A 16978-nucleotide genomic window follows, 5' to 3' on the forward strand; every position below is an offset into this window, starting at 1 on the left:
AAATTGAATGTCTGTGTAGAGTTTCAGGGTTCAGCAGCATAGCATGGCAGCTTCGTTTCACATCTCCGGGACACTGGGCAGGCATAAAAATAATTGCAGACTCAGAAACGATCAAGGAATGTATGCCGGCTGCAACAGATGCTGTATTAAAAGGAAAGACAAAAGCCAAAGTGCATAATGAATTTAAAAAGATTTCTTTATCAAACATGTCATTTGTTTGAAGGACTGAATTGCTGGCATCAGATGTGGCAGATCAGCTTGTTACCAAAGTGAAACATGAGGACTGCTATGCAATGGCAATTGATGAGTCAATTGAAATCACTGATGTTGCTCAAATGCGCATCTTCATTTAATATGTCAATGGTCAGAAGTTAACCAAAGACCTTCTGGTTTTGTCGCCACAGAAGCAAAGCAAAGGCTACAAAATACGGTGTGCTAGCGCTGAACCTCAGAGGCCATAATATACTTAATGGGAGCTGACGCTCCAACTACAGTTGTCTGTGAAAAATAATTTCTGACATACCCCTAACAACTGAACTCAGGCTCGTGAGCTTCAGTGCCTTGTCCATCAAACCGTTCTCTGAGCTGCATTAAAAGCAAGATATTAAAATGGCATTACATTACGCAGAAACATAGTCGTCTGTCTAAGGCTGACACCTATTCCTTGTGCTGATCATTTCAGCTTTCTCTTTATGGGGATGTTGTTGAAGGGAACAGTTTGCTAAGTAGTCAGGTGGTTTGTTGGCTGATAAAAATACAAATAATGCTTGGTAAAAATAGAGAAGGCTATTTTCAAAATTCTTCCCCCCTCCAAAACAAAACCGAAACAAAGCAAAACAAAACAAAAAAAACCCAAACACATTTCCTCCATCCTTCCCATTTCTAGGTTATCTGGACAGAATTTCTTGGTCTTGATACAACAAGCCTAAATAATCTTGTTGAAAAATCTTTACGAGGTTGAATTTTCATACTTTAGAAACCCAGAGCAAGAAAGCAGAAAGGGTGACTTCATACAAGCCAATTTTCAACAGAAGCACCCATCTGGATTTTTCACTCGAGGAAATAGCAAACTGACCGAGAGAGTGTAAAATCTCTCTCAGGGTCTTTGGGACCTATTTTGAAGATTTTACTGCAGAGAGACAAGTCTCCTCTGAGCTTGGTAAATAACCCCCACGGCTAAACTTGCTGAGAACACGCAGGCAGATTCGACTAGTCAGGAGAAGCTTTCAGAGTGGTTTGCTCTACGGGCTATGCTGCTACAGCTTTTTTCTGCCCTGCGATTTCCATTTCCCCTGCTGACGGAGGCAGAGGGGGAGCGAGAGGTGAGCAGCCTCGGGGTCTCCCACTGGCACCCACGGGGCCGACCCAGCAGCGGGAGAAGTCGCTCGGTGCCTAACGAGACGGAGAGAAGGCCCCATGCCTCTGCCCAGGACCAGCGTGCAGCCTCAATCCAGCTGCAGCGCGATGCCTAGTAAACACTCTGGGATTTGTTAAAAATGAGGCTTTTCTAATATGCTGAAGATGACAGACCTCAAGTTGTCATATATTAAAATGGTGCGTACATTCCTTCCTCTGAGTAACCAATAATGGGACAAAAATCCTTGCCAACTCCAGTCTGTCCCTCCTGCCAAGGATTGTTTGAGCTCGGCTCATCCCGAGTGCCCCCATTGGGATCCAGATATAGATTAACACAGTTTTGAAATGCACAAGGGCCACAATCATGCAAGGCTTGATCCAACCCAGACTGGAGTCCGTGGAAAGGTCTGCATTGACGTAAGCGGATAGAGAGCAGCACCATCGCGCCTGCTGCTGAGAAACCAGCCCCGGTCCCTCCGCCGCAGCAGAACCCGGGCTGTGGCTTCCAAGAACGGAGGGGAGCGTGGGGGAGCAGGAGGGCGACAACAGCTCCCCGAGGGTCCCTCTGGTCCCGAGCCCGGTGGGCACGAAGCTGCCTGCAGGAAGCCAGCCTGATCCTTCCCCTGCGCAGCTCAGGTCTGGATTGCCAACGGGCTCCATCACCGGCCACGTCCCACAGCCCCGGCGATGCCCACGCACTGCACCCGGCCGATAGCCGCGCACAGCTTTATCGTGGGAGCCAAAACTTGTGTAGCCTGGAGGGTACCTCACCCCAAGCACCGCACGCTGCTTCCCACGGGGCAAATCCTGTGCACGTCTCCAGAGACTCTCACACTTTTGTGGGAGCTCTGCCTGAGCAGCCTGCAAATGCAAAAGGCTCAGCTGGGTGTATTCACACACAGGGACAAGGAGCAGCTCCTCGCTGCTGCACCAGCCTGGCCTCCTTTCACTCCCCTATTCCTCCTTCGCCAACCCACATCTCTTTTGTTCCTCCCTTCCTCATTCCCACGTTTTTGTGCTGCCCTCCCAGGCATCCCCTGCTTTACCCAACAGCCTGCCCTTCCACGCTCTTCTCCAAGTTTACTTCTCAGCCATCATTTCTTTGGGATTTGCTGCGATCACAGGAGCAAGAATCGAAATGGGGAAATACCAGCCTTGGGGCCCTCTCCCTTTCCCAGTCTCTGGTACTGGTATAGTGCTATAGGAGACTGTACCAAGCCAAGGGGGGCAGCATTCATGCATGCACCAGCCCCCAGCTTGGGGCCTTCTACTCTATCACAGCAATAAAAAACTGCCCATTCAAGTCCTTTGTCTTAAAGATTTCCATCCTGGCTACAGCAAGTGCAGATTTATTGGTGGGAGCAACTGCAGGAGGAATAGTAAACAGCACGCGCGTGCGTGCCTATGTGCCAGCGCACGGGATGCCGTGCCTCTACCGAGCGCGGCAGAAACTCACGACAGTCAAGATTAAATATGTGACTAATATAAAATGGGTTTCCTGGTGCACTTAAAAAAATAAATAACTAAATCATTTGGCATCTTCTTTCATGACATACGCGGCACAGTCGGAGCGTTGTGGGGATGCACTGACGGGGGAGAACCGAAGCCAAGAGAGACGGCTGACTACGCTGGACCCGAGGAATCAGACACCTGCCTTATTATGAACAGTGATGCACAGCGTGGCCTCTGCTTTCTCACAGGCCTCCACTCACGCAAGCTAAATTGCACAACCCGTATCCGCCGCTGCCCGCTACCCTCCTATTTAAAGGCGCAGCCTCACACCCGCCACGAGAGCCTGGCCAAGGGCAGACCCCAGGCTTCCCAACCCCAAACTTCCTACTGCAGCCTCCCAACCCTTCCACAGAGGCACACAGAACACTTCAACACTTGTTGACACTTCAAAATAATACGTTAATAATGATAAAATCAGCAGCCGCATCTTTCGTTGACTTCTGTAGGAATTTTGCCGGAGAAAGGATGGCAGGACACGACTCCAAGCACGCTGAGTGACATCTTATATTTTCCAAACCATCCTTAGATTTTTCATAACATCTAGCAAGCAAGTTGCTGACAGAAGCAGGATGGTTGCCTGTTTGTTGGGCAAGAATACTTTGCGATTCAGTAGAATACCAAATTTGGTAGAATGTCTTCCACTTTGCTAGAAGATATTACAAACAACTGTGCATTTTAACACGTTTTCGCATTACGCATCATTCATTCTGGGGAGGGGGGTGGTGATCGTTTTCTGCAGACAGCTAGCAATGCTTCCAAGAATGAAAATGTTCATCGAAAGATAATGAAAACCAGACATTTAGTAACATTTTCATTTTGCATGTTTAAATATTTATAACTATGTTCATGAAACCACATGTTTGCTCTCCTAATGCTCTAGTGATTGTGTTTATGAAATGCAGTATTTCTCCGATGCCCCTTCCTTGCGTCAGCTTCTCTGCCGGCCGCGATTTACTCGCGCTGCGGCGCTGACGACTAGCTTTTATGTAAAAGACTGTCCGAGATTAAGAACAGAAAATTACTGAAAAGAAGAAAACGTATTTTCAGGACATTAATGTCTCACTGATGCATATGTGATTTTAAACTTTGTAGGGGGCATTTATGCTGGCTTAATTCTTTCACTGCAGTTTATTGTCAATCCGGAAGGAAACTTTCTTAACCTACGGTAAAACAAAGAAATCTAGAAACATAAATGTGATAAAATTATGATGCTGATGTAAACTATTGTTCTCGCTAGAATACTTTTTTCCCTAACTTGGATGAAAATTAAATGATAACAAAGAATTTTGCTTTAATACTGCAGTTGCTCAAGTTCGTGTTATAAATTTCTAAAAAGCTGATCAAGTGGCCACAGCCTGAAATTGGGACTATTACACTTAGCAGATGCAGATGTCACCCCACTGTATTCTTCTCTGTCCTCTGATTACAGACATCATGATATAGCTTACATGGTCCGTTCTGGTGTATTAAACATATAGGGAAACACCGGCTGCAAGGGCAGGCTGGCAGAGCTCAGCCGTACAGCTAAGGACCCAGTGCAGGTCCCGCTGAAATCACTTACAGGTTTCCATGGGCCCAGTAAGTTCCTTTTCAAATTCTTAAACATTTCTTAAATGCCCTGTGTCAGCTTGTAATTTCAAAAAGGAACTGATGGCTATGCAGGTCTTTTTTTTTAAATTTTTTTTTCCTTTTATTTTTTTAAATGATCTCCAACCTGAGATTTTTGAAAGGGTCAGGGAACTCCTCTGAAATCAAGTCCTCAGTGACATGAAGTGAGCACCAACAGAGTGTTTTTATTTTAATCTCAGCCCAGCGTCCTCCTGAAGGTACAGGGAGTATCTTCAAGGCGCAGTTTCAACTCCTTTGGTCCTTTGCCTGCCTTCTCCTTCCGCATCAGCAAAGAACAAAAAGGAAACAGGAAAAAAGTAGCAGGTTGCAACGTCACATTGGTATCTCATTTTGAAAACGAAATGAGTGGTGCAAAGTTATTAAAGTAAATCACTCCACGTACTGCATTATTTTAAAATACTTCTGCGGGCCAACATTAAAAATTAAATATGCATTTTTACTGCTGCAGTGTTGCCAATTCTTAAAATATTATCAACAGCCTCATTTTAAAAAATATAAGTCAAGCTCCAGAATCGGGCCATTACATGAAAACTCGAGCTCCCCTTTAAAACACAGGTATATGCCCCTTTGGCCTTTCAGCTGTCACCAAAAAAAAAAAAGGCAAAATAAAATCTGGCCAGTGAGACTCATAGCACTCAAAAAAATAGGAGAAAAAGGAAAAAAAAATATATATCCACTTTCTTTTTCTTTCTGAGTCTTGTCAAATGAAGCAAGTCTGTTTCAGGGGTGCCCAGCATGTGATTTTTAAGTATTTGTGATTGACAATTTCAGCAAGTTCCTGCAGCATCATCTTTCTAGTAAAAATAAATATTATGGGAAAATGAGTTTTCTGGGGAACATCTGCCTTCCTCAGCACCAGGAGCCCTTGCACCAGTGAGCAACCAGAGTCCAGCCCTTGCAAACTCTACATGCATCCGAGGAACTTTAGTCACATAATCTGCTGCACAGAGATTTTTTTCTCGTAATTAAAGATAGTATTTGAGTCCAAATTAAGATTTTTCCTATAGTTAAGACTGAGTTTCTCTCACCAATCTCAACACAAGTTTTACTTTTTTCTTGAGGTTATCAATAATTACTGAGAAGCTCAAGTCCATGGATTCAATGGGATGCTAGATGCAAACAAAAGAAATGTTTATTTTCAGTAAAAACACAGTGAAGTGGTCGAAACCCTAAATTCAACTGCGTTCTACTAACACAGGTAAAAAAACAAACACAAAACAAATGAAAATAAGGAAAAAAGGCAAACAAAAAGAACAACATCATCTTCTTGCCCAAAACTGTAAAAGAATTATGCTATGTAAACTACGGAAAGCGGTAAAAATACTTTAAAAAAAAAAAACAAACACAAGATTTTGCATTGGAATAACGTCTTAGTGAAACTGGGAGGAATTTAAAGAAGAGATAAATAAGTTGGTAATTTTATTTAAAGCAAATACTATACGCTGATTCACGGCCTCTCGAGCCTTTCTGGCTGTAGCTATATTTTCCGAAGTGGTTATTCTCCGTGGCATAGGAGAATATGCCGTGGCCATGGCCAGCAGAAACCAAAATCCTGACGTTTTCTACCCTGCTGTGACCCTGCCAGCTAAAGGCCACGTCCCAGCCTGTGAATAAAGCACAACACTCACTTCTGCCCCAAAACCCCATTCCGCTCCCTCTGAAGCCCGGGGAGCGGTGACAACCCCGCACCTGCCCCGGCACAGCCCTCGGCACGGGCTGCAGAGCAAAACACTTCCCCCCCCCCCGCCCCATACAAAACCCTGCTGATGTTCCACTTTTTTCCTGCCCACAGGCCAGTTTCTGCCCGAACACCGGAGGTGGAGACGCTGGAAGCCAGGTATGGCACAGCCTCCTCAAAAGCTTTGGGATCTCTGCCCAGAGCCCCTTGCTCTGCCATGCCAAGTGCCCAAAAAAAACCCCGCCTAAGAGCCATTTTGTATCTTCAGGACTACCGCAGGCCCAAACCGGGATTATTCGATGCTCTGAAAAAGGACAAAACCATGGGAATAGCCCGATTCTGCATGTATCCTTTATGCTCCTCAGCCGTTAAGCCCCTCCACCTTCCCCTGCCTCCTTCCAGCCGGCAGGACCGCCGGTGACTTTTCCCCTCTCCGAGCTTCCCAGCTGTCCCAGGTCAGGCTACCTTGCCCAGCGCGCACAGGAATGACTCCCCAACGTGCGGGCTGCGTCTCCCTCGGAAAGAACTTCACGTACCGCCCATTCAACCATTTCAAAGTCGAGCTTTAGCAATTTCAAAGCTGCCACTATTGAACAAGTTGCCAAAACAAAATCATTCAGCTAAACTCTTTTTTTTTCCCCAGCCCTTTTTATTAAAGTTTCTTTTCACACAAACATTTGAAATGGAGAAACATTACTGACCCGTTAGCTAAAAGAAAATCTAAGCAGCACACAACCTGCTTTACTGAGAATAAAAATTAGCATCTTAATATTAAAATATATCTGTGCCTCCTTAGACAACTGTTTCCCCCGGTTTCTGTAGAGGGTTTTCCCACAGCTAGTACAGAAGAGATGTCTGTAATGCCATCCTAAACCGTCTCCTATCAAGTCTGCAGGGCAGGTCCTTCTCACTCACCAGTGTAAGCCCTTACACAAGCGTTTTTACTGCCTGCAGTTATTCCAGGTGAGTAGGCACTTGCAAGACATAGATTATATTTTCAACCCACACAAACGGCATAGCAAATATCTTAGTTCAGGGGATGTACGGATTAGTCAGTACGATACAAATTATTTCCTTCTGCACACTCCACAATAAAATTAGATTTCTGCAAAGAATTTAAGGCTTCCTCTAGAGTTTTACCTCTCCAAAACAAGAACGCATCTCTGCCGAGATATTTTCCGTATAGCCTGATCATACTAACAGCATAAATAACAGTGATGGTTTATCAAACAGTCATGAAAGTTAGGCTCAGCTAAAAGAGCCAGTGTTAGTGTGTGGTGCTCTTAATCTGGGAACATCATATTTAAAAAAAAAAATGCAAACACACAATACTACACCCTATCCACTGCTTTGGGCTTTACAGCCAACAGAGTTACTACAGGAACTTAATTCCTGGTGCCGTAGAGCCGAGACACTTAAACACAACCTGATAAATGCCTTCAGGACTCTGCCTTCACACTGTGTGCAACCACTAGCTGCTAATGGCGCGCACAAAGCTTGAAAAAAAAATATATTATTTTCAGAGGATTACACCAGACATAGAGACAGATATGCAAAAACAATGACACTAAAGGAATCAAAATATTCATGGCTCATAAAGCGTGGTAGAGAAGGAATGGCTCCAGCTCATTGCCTGCCTCTGCTTAGATTCTTTATAGCACAATGAATCAACATTACCCCTTTTAGAAAACCATCCCGAGTTCTGTTTATTTGGGGACAAATCCACCTAATCCCGCTCATACAAGCAAGCACAGCAACTTCAAGGGAGCTGCCAGTCTGGGAGAGGACAGCAGAATACGGCCCCTTTTTGTGAACGGTCCTGGGACTCTTCTGGGGTGTGACACAAAATCCATTATTAATGACACACTGAAAGCTGAGCTAACATGGCACCTGCTCTGCCAGCGCTGTCCTGCCCCGGCCAGCTCTGTAACGCTTTCGCCTGAGCTGTGAGCATGGGGAATGCCCGCAAGTCCCTGCTGCCAGGCCCTGGCATTGAAAATCATGAGCTGTCTCACCCCAACTCACAAAACCAGCCTAAGAAATTCGGGAAAAAGGCAGGGTCTTTCCTGCTCTAGGACTCTCCGCATCTCCCTGCAATGGGCAAGGGCGAGGAACAGAGCCTTTTTGCTTCTTTTTACTGAAAAACCCTTCTTATTTGTCCACGAGAGCTGAGGACTCGGCAGCAGGGTGAGACAGCTCTTCCCTGGCCTTCACCCCCGAGGTGTCGGGGCCAGCAGCAGCCGGTGGGGCAGAGGCACCGCACGGACCGCAGCGCCCACCAGCACAGCATGCCGAGCTCGGGGACACGGCCCTCCTGCCCCACCTCACGGTGTTGGTGCTGAACCCCGCGCTTTGCAAGCATTTCACAGCCAAACAGGTCCCCAGCCCTTTCTGCACCCATCCCAAACCCATTCCTCCATCCCAAACCACTGCCCCCCCCAACTGCCCCTGCCCCATCCATGCCCCATTTTGGTGGGGTGGGCTGCAGAGTGGCCGAGGGGGGTCCCTGACCTTAGTGAAGTGCAGACAACAGTTTCCCCCCCCCCCCTCCTTCCCCATACTGGGTGCTAGCCCTGGCTGTATGGGGAGGCCCCAGGATGGTGGACCGGCTGGCTACCCAGGGGAAGCCAAATGATCCAGGATGCTGGTTTTAAGTCCTTGCTATAAAGGTGGCTGGGGCTGTGCCAACTGTGGGGGCAGGCAGGAGGGCAGGTACGCCAGCACGGCCCGAGGGCCCCGGGGAGCAGCTGGAGCCGCTGCGGGGCCGGGAAGGCCCCCCGCACCCAGCCACCGGCGGGGCCGCTCCTCCGGGGGCCCGGAGATGCTGCATCCTCCCGGCCGCACCCGGGACGGGGCTGCCCAAGCCGGACAACTCCGGACCTCAGCAGAGCCCCCCCGCTCTGGGACGGCGTTTCGGGGACCGACAGCAGCAGACGACCCCGCGGCACCCGTCCCGGGGCGCTCCGCCGCCCAGCCCTGCGCACCCGCGGAGCCTTGCGCACCACGCGCCTCCCCGGTTCCGAGCAAAGCAGTAACGAAACCGAGCCTACCGGCACGTTTCCAAGCCTGGCGCGGTCCGGAGCGAAGCAGACACGACCCAGGTGGGTGTCCGAGGAAAACCCGACGGCCCCCGGCGGCTCCGCTCCTCCTCGCCCGCCGCAGTGCGGGGCGGCCCCGCTCGCCCCCCGGGTAGGGCCCAGGCCGGCAGCCCTCCGCGTCCAGCCCCCGGGCTCGGCTCTGCGCACAGCGAGAGAAAGACTTCACAGCATAAAAGAAGCGGAGATCCATGTCTGGCCGGGGTGCCTCGAAGGGAACTATTTTAAGGGGCCAGGCTGGGCAGTGAGGAGCGGGAAAGCTGCCTGCACCGGGCTTGGGGGATTTTATTTTTCAGATCTGCAGCCCCAGAGGCTGCGAGCCACCTTCTGCCCGCCTTTTCCTGCCCGAGAAATCTTTTTTTTTTTTTTTTGAGGGAGAAGAGGGTAAATTTGTTTAAAGTTAATTTTTAAAGCATGCAAGGTTTCGCGGGTTCCTTGCCCGAGCGGACCCTGCGGCAGGCTGGAGGGGACGGACCGCCCCGTCCTTCCGCAGTGCCCCAAGTCAAGTTCAAGACGGGCCTGTCTGGGGTCTCTCCCGGTCAGTGGAGGTGCGGAGCCCGTGATGCGGGTCCCTGCCTCCCCTCGGAGCTGGGGTTAGCCCGCGGTTGGGTCCCTGCAGTCTGAGGGAGGATGCGGCTGCGGAGCCGTACGCCCGGGCTGGCCGCGCTGGAGGGGAGCACCGGCCGCGCTCCGCGGGGGCAGGAGGCCGACTGCATCCCGGCCGGCCCGCTGGGGCCACGGGCGTCTCCCGGCCGCCGGGGGCACGGAGGGTTGCCGGGGGGCGGTTTCCACCGTCGCTCTGGCTACTCGGGGCTCCTGGGCGGCGCCGGAGGAGAAGTTTCTCGAGTGACATTTCTCTGCTCGACCCCTTTTCTCTCCTGAGGACGGGGAGGCTTTTCCGCATCCTACTCAGAAATAAAGAAAAAGAAAAAAAAAAAAAAATACAGACGAAAACGGAGAAAGTCCGGAGCGCCGCGAAGTCGCCCCGGCGTCTCCCCGGCAGGCAGCCCGGTGGCGGCGGGGCAGGTCCTGCACGGCTTGCCCGGCCACCGCAGCCCCGCGATGCACGCAAGGGGCGCGCTCCGCCGCCCCGGCCCGGTACTCACCGTCGGGGCCTCCCCGTCGAGGCGGCCCCGGCGCTCCTCTCCCTCGGCGGCGCCGCGCCCCGGGCTCCGTCCGCTCGGGAGGGTGGCGGGGAAGCGAAGCCGTTGGGCGGCGGAGGGCGGGGACAAAGGAACAGAAGAAAAAGCAGCGGCGAGGAGGCGGCTTCACCCGGCATCGCCGGCCCGAAAAGAAGGGCCCGGCCCCGGCGGCAGCGCCAAACCGGGCCCGCGCCGGCGCCCGCGGCTGCCCCCGTCCCCCGGAGGAGGTCAGAAACGGCTCTTTCCAAAACAATAAACTTTTAATGCTAAAGCAGTTATAACCAAAAGCTGTACAGAGTTGGATTTTTTTTTGTTGTTTGTATTTTTTTTTTTGTTAGAAAACAATTTTTTCTCCCCCATAAATATTCTTCAGTTCCCGGCACTTTGTATCAATAATTAAATTACGAACGATAAATATGGCATCATGGATATGTATTTACAAAAAAAGTTATTACAAAAAGGCAACTGTTATACTAAACGTCACAATCTGGGTAGAATAAACACCACATCCTCATCCTGAAAAATACTGACCGACCCCATCAGACGAGAATACATTCACAAGTGTAATGCTTGGAGAGAGAGAAGGAGAGAGAGGAGGAGAGCAGAGAAAGAAGCAGCAGGAGAGCTAGAGAGGAAAGTTCAAGACATAACAGGACTTTGGCACGGTTTAAGACTGTAAGTTTAAACAATCACCACTAAGGCGAAGGAGAATTTTCATCCTCATGTCAACATCCCACCAAGAGAAGGAAAAACAAAACAAATTAAAAATAAAAAAGTGGGGAATCGGAGGAAGAGGGACTGGGGCAGGGAGGAAAAAAAAAAATATCAAAGAAACGACTGCGACTGCAAAAAATGACAACAAAAAAAAAGAAATCCAATCCTGAGAAAAGGACATGGCTAGTCCAGCGTCTGGGCTTGCAAAAAATAGTAATAATTATAATATAATAATAAAAGACCCCCCCTCCAGATCCTGGCAGTTAACCAGGTGTAGCCCTATGCGGTCGTCGGTATGGAAACTCCATTTCCGTGGGAGCAAGCTGCAGTTGGCTTGGTTTGTCCTTTTTTTCCCTTGTTCCCAACGCATTTGGTCCAGTCTCTGGCTGGGCAGCAGCTGCCTTCACACATACCACTCATTAAAATTGGGGGGCAGTCCAGGGTTGTGGCCAGGGTTACTCTGAAGAGCGGCCGGCGGTGTTTTAGTGGAGTCCTTACTGCCGGCGGAGCCCACCGCAGGGGGGGTGGAGGACTCGTACCCCGAACTGGCTGCAGGGGAAGAGTCCGACCCCTGGGATTCGTGCACCTAAAACCAAGAGGCAGAGATGGGAGCAAGCTCGGGGTCCCCGCCACCCCGCTGAGCCGGTTGGGATGCTCCCCCATGCAGGAGGGGACACTGGGGTCCAGCGGCTCAGCCTCTGCCCGGCCACCCTGAGCACTGGCGGCAAACGCCTGCCTCAGCTCCTGGCCGCTTCGCTGCAGTGTCCCGGCGTGGGGGGCTGCAGTGTCCCAGCGTGGGGGGCTGCAGCCACAGGCCAGGTTGTATTCGCACAGCCCTCCAGCACCGAGCCACGCTCTGGAAACCGGGCAGCGCTTGCACCGGTGGGAGCACAAAAAGAAACTACGCCATTTCCCCGGGCTGTGCTCCAGCCATGGCCTAGACACCGGGGACGGCACGGACCATGCCAGGAGCGTGGAGCTCTGCGGCAGGCACTGCTCAGCTCTGCCCTGCCCCAGGGAAACGAGCCCTGAGCACGCCAGCGACTGAGCATCCCTGCTCAGGGAGGAAAGGGCTGGGGCGCAGGGGTGATTACCTTCATGTGTTTCCTAAGTGAGCTGGGGTGGGTGTAGGATTTGTCGCACACCTTGCAGATGTAGGGCTTGTCCGAGGTGTGGACGTGCATGTGTTTCTTCCTGTCGCTGCTGTTGGCGAAGCGCCTGTCGCAGCCCTCAAACTCGCACTTGAAGGGCTTCTCACCTGTGAAATTCAGAGAGGGTGAAGGAGGGCCATTCCCCTCTCCATCCCCGCCTGCCTCCTCCCAGGACAACCTCTGCCCCGCTCACCCCAACTTGGGGATACAGAAGCACCCCAAAAAATTGAAGAAGGGGAAGATGGACAGCAGCATTTGTTACGTGTTGGATAAATTCGGGTCAGCCTTTGTTACTTTTAATTCGCCTGCCGCCAGACCTGCGCTGTGCTCCGGCGGGGACGGCGGCTGGGCGAGCCCGGGGAGGGAGAAGACCCGAGATAAATTCAGCGTCTCGGACAGTTTTACAAGACGTACTCAAGGATACAAGCCAAAATACATCTGCTTCCCGCCTTCCCCCCCTCTTCCCTCCACCCGTGCGGAGGGCTGAAGGGAAGACGGGGCTGCAAATAAAAATACTTTGACAAAAGTATCGTTGATTTAATTAGGAGAGACGCCAATCAGGCCTAAAAATAAAATAAAAAGGAGCGGAAGTCACCGAAAATGAGATTTCATTAGCATTTCTATGGTTCCCTCCGCAGCGGCGCGCAGGGGGCCGAGAGCGGCGGCAGCGCCGCGCACCCGCCCGCTCCGGCAGCCGCCGGCCCGTCCGCGCAGCCCCGCGGAGCCCCGCGGGAGGCGTGTGCCCCCGTGGGGGGGGAGGAGGGGCCCACGGGCCTTACCTGTGTGCGTCCGCTTGTGAATCTTGAGGTTCTCGGAGCGGGCAAAGATCTTGCCGCAGCCCGGGAAGGGGCAGGGGAAGGGCTTCTCCCCCGTGTGCACCCGAATGTGGTTCACCAGTTTGTATTTCGCCTTGAAGGACTTGCCTTCCCGCGGACACTCGTCCCAGTAGCAGATGTGGTTGTTCTGCTCCGGCCCCCCGACGTGCTCCATGGTGACATGGGTCACCAGTTCGTGCATGGTGCTGAAAGTCCTGTCGCAGCTCTTCTTGGGCCGGCTGAGCTGGCTCTCGTCGAGCCACTTGCAGGACAATTCTTGCTTGATGGGCTGGCGCATGTACCGAAAGAAAGCCCCGGGGCCATGGTGGTGATGGTGGTGGTGGTGGGCCGCCACGTTCATGCCCATATTCATGTTCATGTGGTTGTAGTTGTGGAACTGGGCGCCGGCGTAAGGGTCCGTGCGGGGGCTGGAGACAGCCCGGTAGGGATCCGGCCGCCCGAAGAGGTCCCCGCGCAGCCCCAGGTGCATCTGCCCGTTGTCCACATGCCCGTTGGGGGACGTGTGGCTCGGGCTCTGCTCGTGGAGCCCCGGGAAAAGCAGGTAGCCCGGAGTGTCCGGGATGCCGCCGGGGCCGTGCAAACCGCCGGGGGAGCCGCCGAAGAGCCCGTGTTGCGCCGTGCCGGAGGCGGCGTCCGCGATGCCGGAGCCGCGGTTGCGAAAGAGAAAGTCGCGGGTGGAGTTGAAGGCGGCGGCCCCGCCGTAGGAGGGCACCTGGCCGGCGTGGTGGTGGTGATGGTGGTGGTGGCCCAGGGCGCTGGCGTAGCCCGGCGCCTGCGGCGTGAACGCCGAGCTCTGCCCGGCGGCGAGGTCGTGCGGGGCCGCATTCAGCTTGAAGGCGGCGGCGGCGGCGTGCGAGGAGTCCCCGAAGGGGCCCAGCCCCATGCCGGCGGCGGCGGCGTCGCGGCCCGGCATCTCGTGGTGGCGGGGGGCCGCGAAGCCGCCCACCCCCAGCGCCGGGAACTGCGGCCCTCCGTCCAGCAGCATCGTCATGGGCGCGGGGCCGTCGGCGCGGCGGCAGCCTGGCCCCCCCCCCCCGCCTCCCGCCCGCCCCCGAAAAAGTACAAAACCACCCCAAAACGCACCCCCGCCCCCCGCTGCGGGCAGGCGCGGCCCCCGGCCGCGGGCGGGCAGCGAGGCGGGCACCCCCCGTCCGACACAAAAACAAACAAAAAAAACCCACCAGCCCCAAAAAGCCACCCGCCCCCAGAGGCGCCCGCCCCCCGCGCCGCGCCGGGCCGGGCCGGGCAGGGCAGGGCGGCGCAGCAGGGCGAGGCGCAGCGCGGCCGCGCTCCCGCTCGCCGCCGTCGGGGCACTGACGGGGCGCCCGCCCGCGCCTCGCACATAAACCAACTCCGGGGCCAGGCCGCGCCGCGCCAATGGGGAGCCGCCGGCCGCCGCGTCACCTGACCCGCCGCTCGCCGTCCCATTGGCGGCCACGCGCTTGATTGGCACGCGCCCCGCGCCGCCGGGGACGCTGATTGGGCGCGGGCGCCTCGCAGGTAAAACGTGGGGGGGGGGAGGACGGGACGGGACGGGGGGGCGGTGGCGGGGGCGGGGGCGGTGGTGGGGGTCTCCGCGGCCTGCGTGCTGCCGGGCGGCCCGGGGCCCAGCGCGCCGAGCCGGGGGGCAGGCGGGCACCCCTGTGCACGCACGGTGCGTGTCCCTCTGTCCCGCCCCGTGGCCGTGTGCGGTGCCCCGGCTGCCACCGTTCTCCCCCCTCCCCGCGTGTCCCGCCGTGCCGTGCCCCCCACGCCGCCCCACGCCGCGTGGGACGCTCGCCCTGGGCGGCGCGGGGGGGAGGCGCAAAGCCGCTGCAAAGCTGCTTCAAAAATAAAAACCCGTTAAACCTCGAACCGGCGCCTCTGGGGTGGCTTTTCCGTTTAGTTTTATTTTAAATTTTATTTTTCTATTTCTTTTTATTTTTATCTCTATTGACGAAACGCGAGGGCAGAACTGCCCCGAGCCGCGCGGGGAGCGCCCACTCCCGCCCCCAGCCACGCGGGGCGCAGCTGGCCCGGGCCGGGCCGAACTTCGCCCGCCCGAGTTCAGCCGCCGCTTTCCTCCCTCGCTCCCCGGCGGGGGCAGCGGCGGGGGGTCGCACGGCGCTCGGCGGGCAGCGGCGCTCCGTCCCCTCCCTCCCCGCTGGCCCGCGGAGCACGGCCGAGAAGCGCCCGGCACGGCGGCTCCTGCGCCGAATTTTTCCTACACTCGTTTATCTTTCTTTTTTTTTTTCCCCACGTCTCTCTCTTTCTTTCCTTTTTTTTTTTTTTCCTTTTCTTTTTAATTTTATTTTGCAAAGGCAGCGTTCTGCCTTGGAATAATTATCAGTTGCAGACAGCGCTATAAATCCACTCATTTTCTGTTCTGGAAAGCATTTGCAAAGAACTATGGGGAGCAAGAGTGGAAATAAAAGGCAGAAAGAAAGATGGCTGTAATTGTAATATCCTGAGATTTGCTGAGCCCCCAAGTCTGGCTATTGGGCAGGTCTCAGCCTCGCCGCCGGCTCTCTGCAGGAAACGTAAAATCTGATCAAGTTCAGAGACGCATTGAGAGCCCGCTTCAAGCAGCGCTTTATAACCGCGGCCCTTTCACATCGTTCCCCCCAATCAGCCCCGGGAAAGACTTCGCATTCTTTATTTTAGGGTTTTGCAGGGAGGGAAGAAAAAAAAAAAAAAAAGAAAAGGAAAGGAAAAAAAAAGCCACCGATATAAAATCTCCCCGAGAGGTAATACCGGTGCCCGTCAAACACTCAAATTTCCCAGGCCACGGCCGCCAAGAACAGTCCCAAAGTTGGAAGGTGAGTCCCTCGCTGCCGTTAGCGCACGATCGCACAGAACAACAAGAGGCGGGAGCGGGGGGGACCCGCCCCGGGGGGCCGGGGCCGCCTTCGCTGCGCGCCCGCGCTGCGCCCCGCGGGTCTTCCGCGGGGGGGGGGGGGGGGAGGGGGACCCGGCAGGATCGGAGCCCTCTCCGCGGCGCGGCCGGGAGCTCGGGCGCGGGGGAGCCGGGGCAGGGCCGGGGACACTCGGGGACACCCGAGCACCGACCTGCGGCCCCCGGGGCCCGGCGGTGGCGGGGCGAGGCCGCGCTCCCCCCTTCGCTGCTCCGTGGCGGCTCTACCTGCCTGTCTCCGGAGGGCCGCGGCGGGGTAACTAATTACCTCCCGCACGTGTTGGGTTTTCTCGGCAACAACACCCCCCCCCCCAAAAAAAAAAAAAAAAAGAAAGAAAAAAAGAGGGGCATAATTCAATTAGCCCGTCAGCTGAGCGCCGGGGAGGGCAGCGCCTCTGAAGTCGCCGACCTGGAGCGACCGAGGGCGACTGACCCCTGCTTGTGCGCGGCCTCACGTGTAGCCGGGCGCATTGTCTGTCCCTAATGGGATGCGCCGGGGCCGGGCCGGTGGCGGCGGCGGCGGGGAGGCGGCAGGGAGCGGGCGCCGCGCCGCCCGCCCAGGTGCCCACGCCACGCGGGGCTGCGGCTGCCCCGCTCGGGCGGCGTGGAGAGGGGAGGTGGGGGGGAGCTGAGAAACCCTCCGGCCCGGGGAGATGGAGCGAGCGTGGCTCCACGGCGGAAGAAGCTTTAAAAAAAAATTAAAAATAAAAATTAATTTGTTTTTTCGCCTTGAAAAATCCCTGCGCGCTGGCGGCGGCGGCACCGCGGGGCTTCGGGAAAAGCATCCCGGGGGGGTGAGCGGAGTAAAAAGAAACGACCGTAGCGTTGGAGGAGGACTCGCCGTTTCGGGGAGGGTTTGGTGGCTTTGCAAAGCGGCGCCCGCAGCCCTGCCATGCCGCGGTGTACTTGCGGAGCGGGCTACATCAATTAACCTATAAATCTTTTTTATACGTTTCCCATTTCTACTCTGCC

At 54.6% G+C, this 16978-nt stretch overlaps 1 protein-coding gene across 1 annotated transcript; it reads right to left on the minus strand.

The window, feature by feature from the left end:
- Positions 1–8864: 8864 nt before the first annotated feature.
- On the minus strand, positions 8865–14104 carry ZIC3 (Zic family zinc finger 3). The gene is made up of 3 exons (XM_075161999.1): positions 13057–14104; positions 12221–12384; positions 8865–11712 (listed from the first exon to the last, which is right to left on the minus strand). The coding sequence occupies exons 1-3, from the start codon at positions 14102–14104 to the stop codon at positions 11530–11532; spliced, it is 1395 nt and encodes a 464-aa protein (XP_075018100.1). The 3' UTR covers positions 8865–11529.
- Positions 14105–16978: the final 2874 nt, after the last annotated feature.

The sequence above is a fragment of the Calonectris borealis genome, chromosome 13, assembly GCF_964195595.1.
Source record: "Calonectris borealis chromosome 13, bCalBor7.hap1.2, whole genome shotgun sequence".
NCBI lineage: Eukaryota > Metazoa > Chordata > Aves > Procellariiformes > Procellariidae > Calonectris > Calonectris borealis.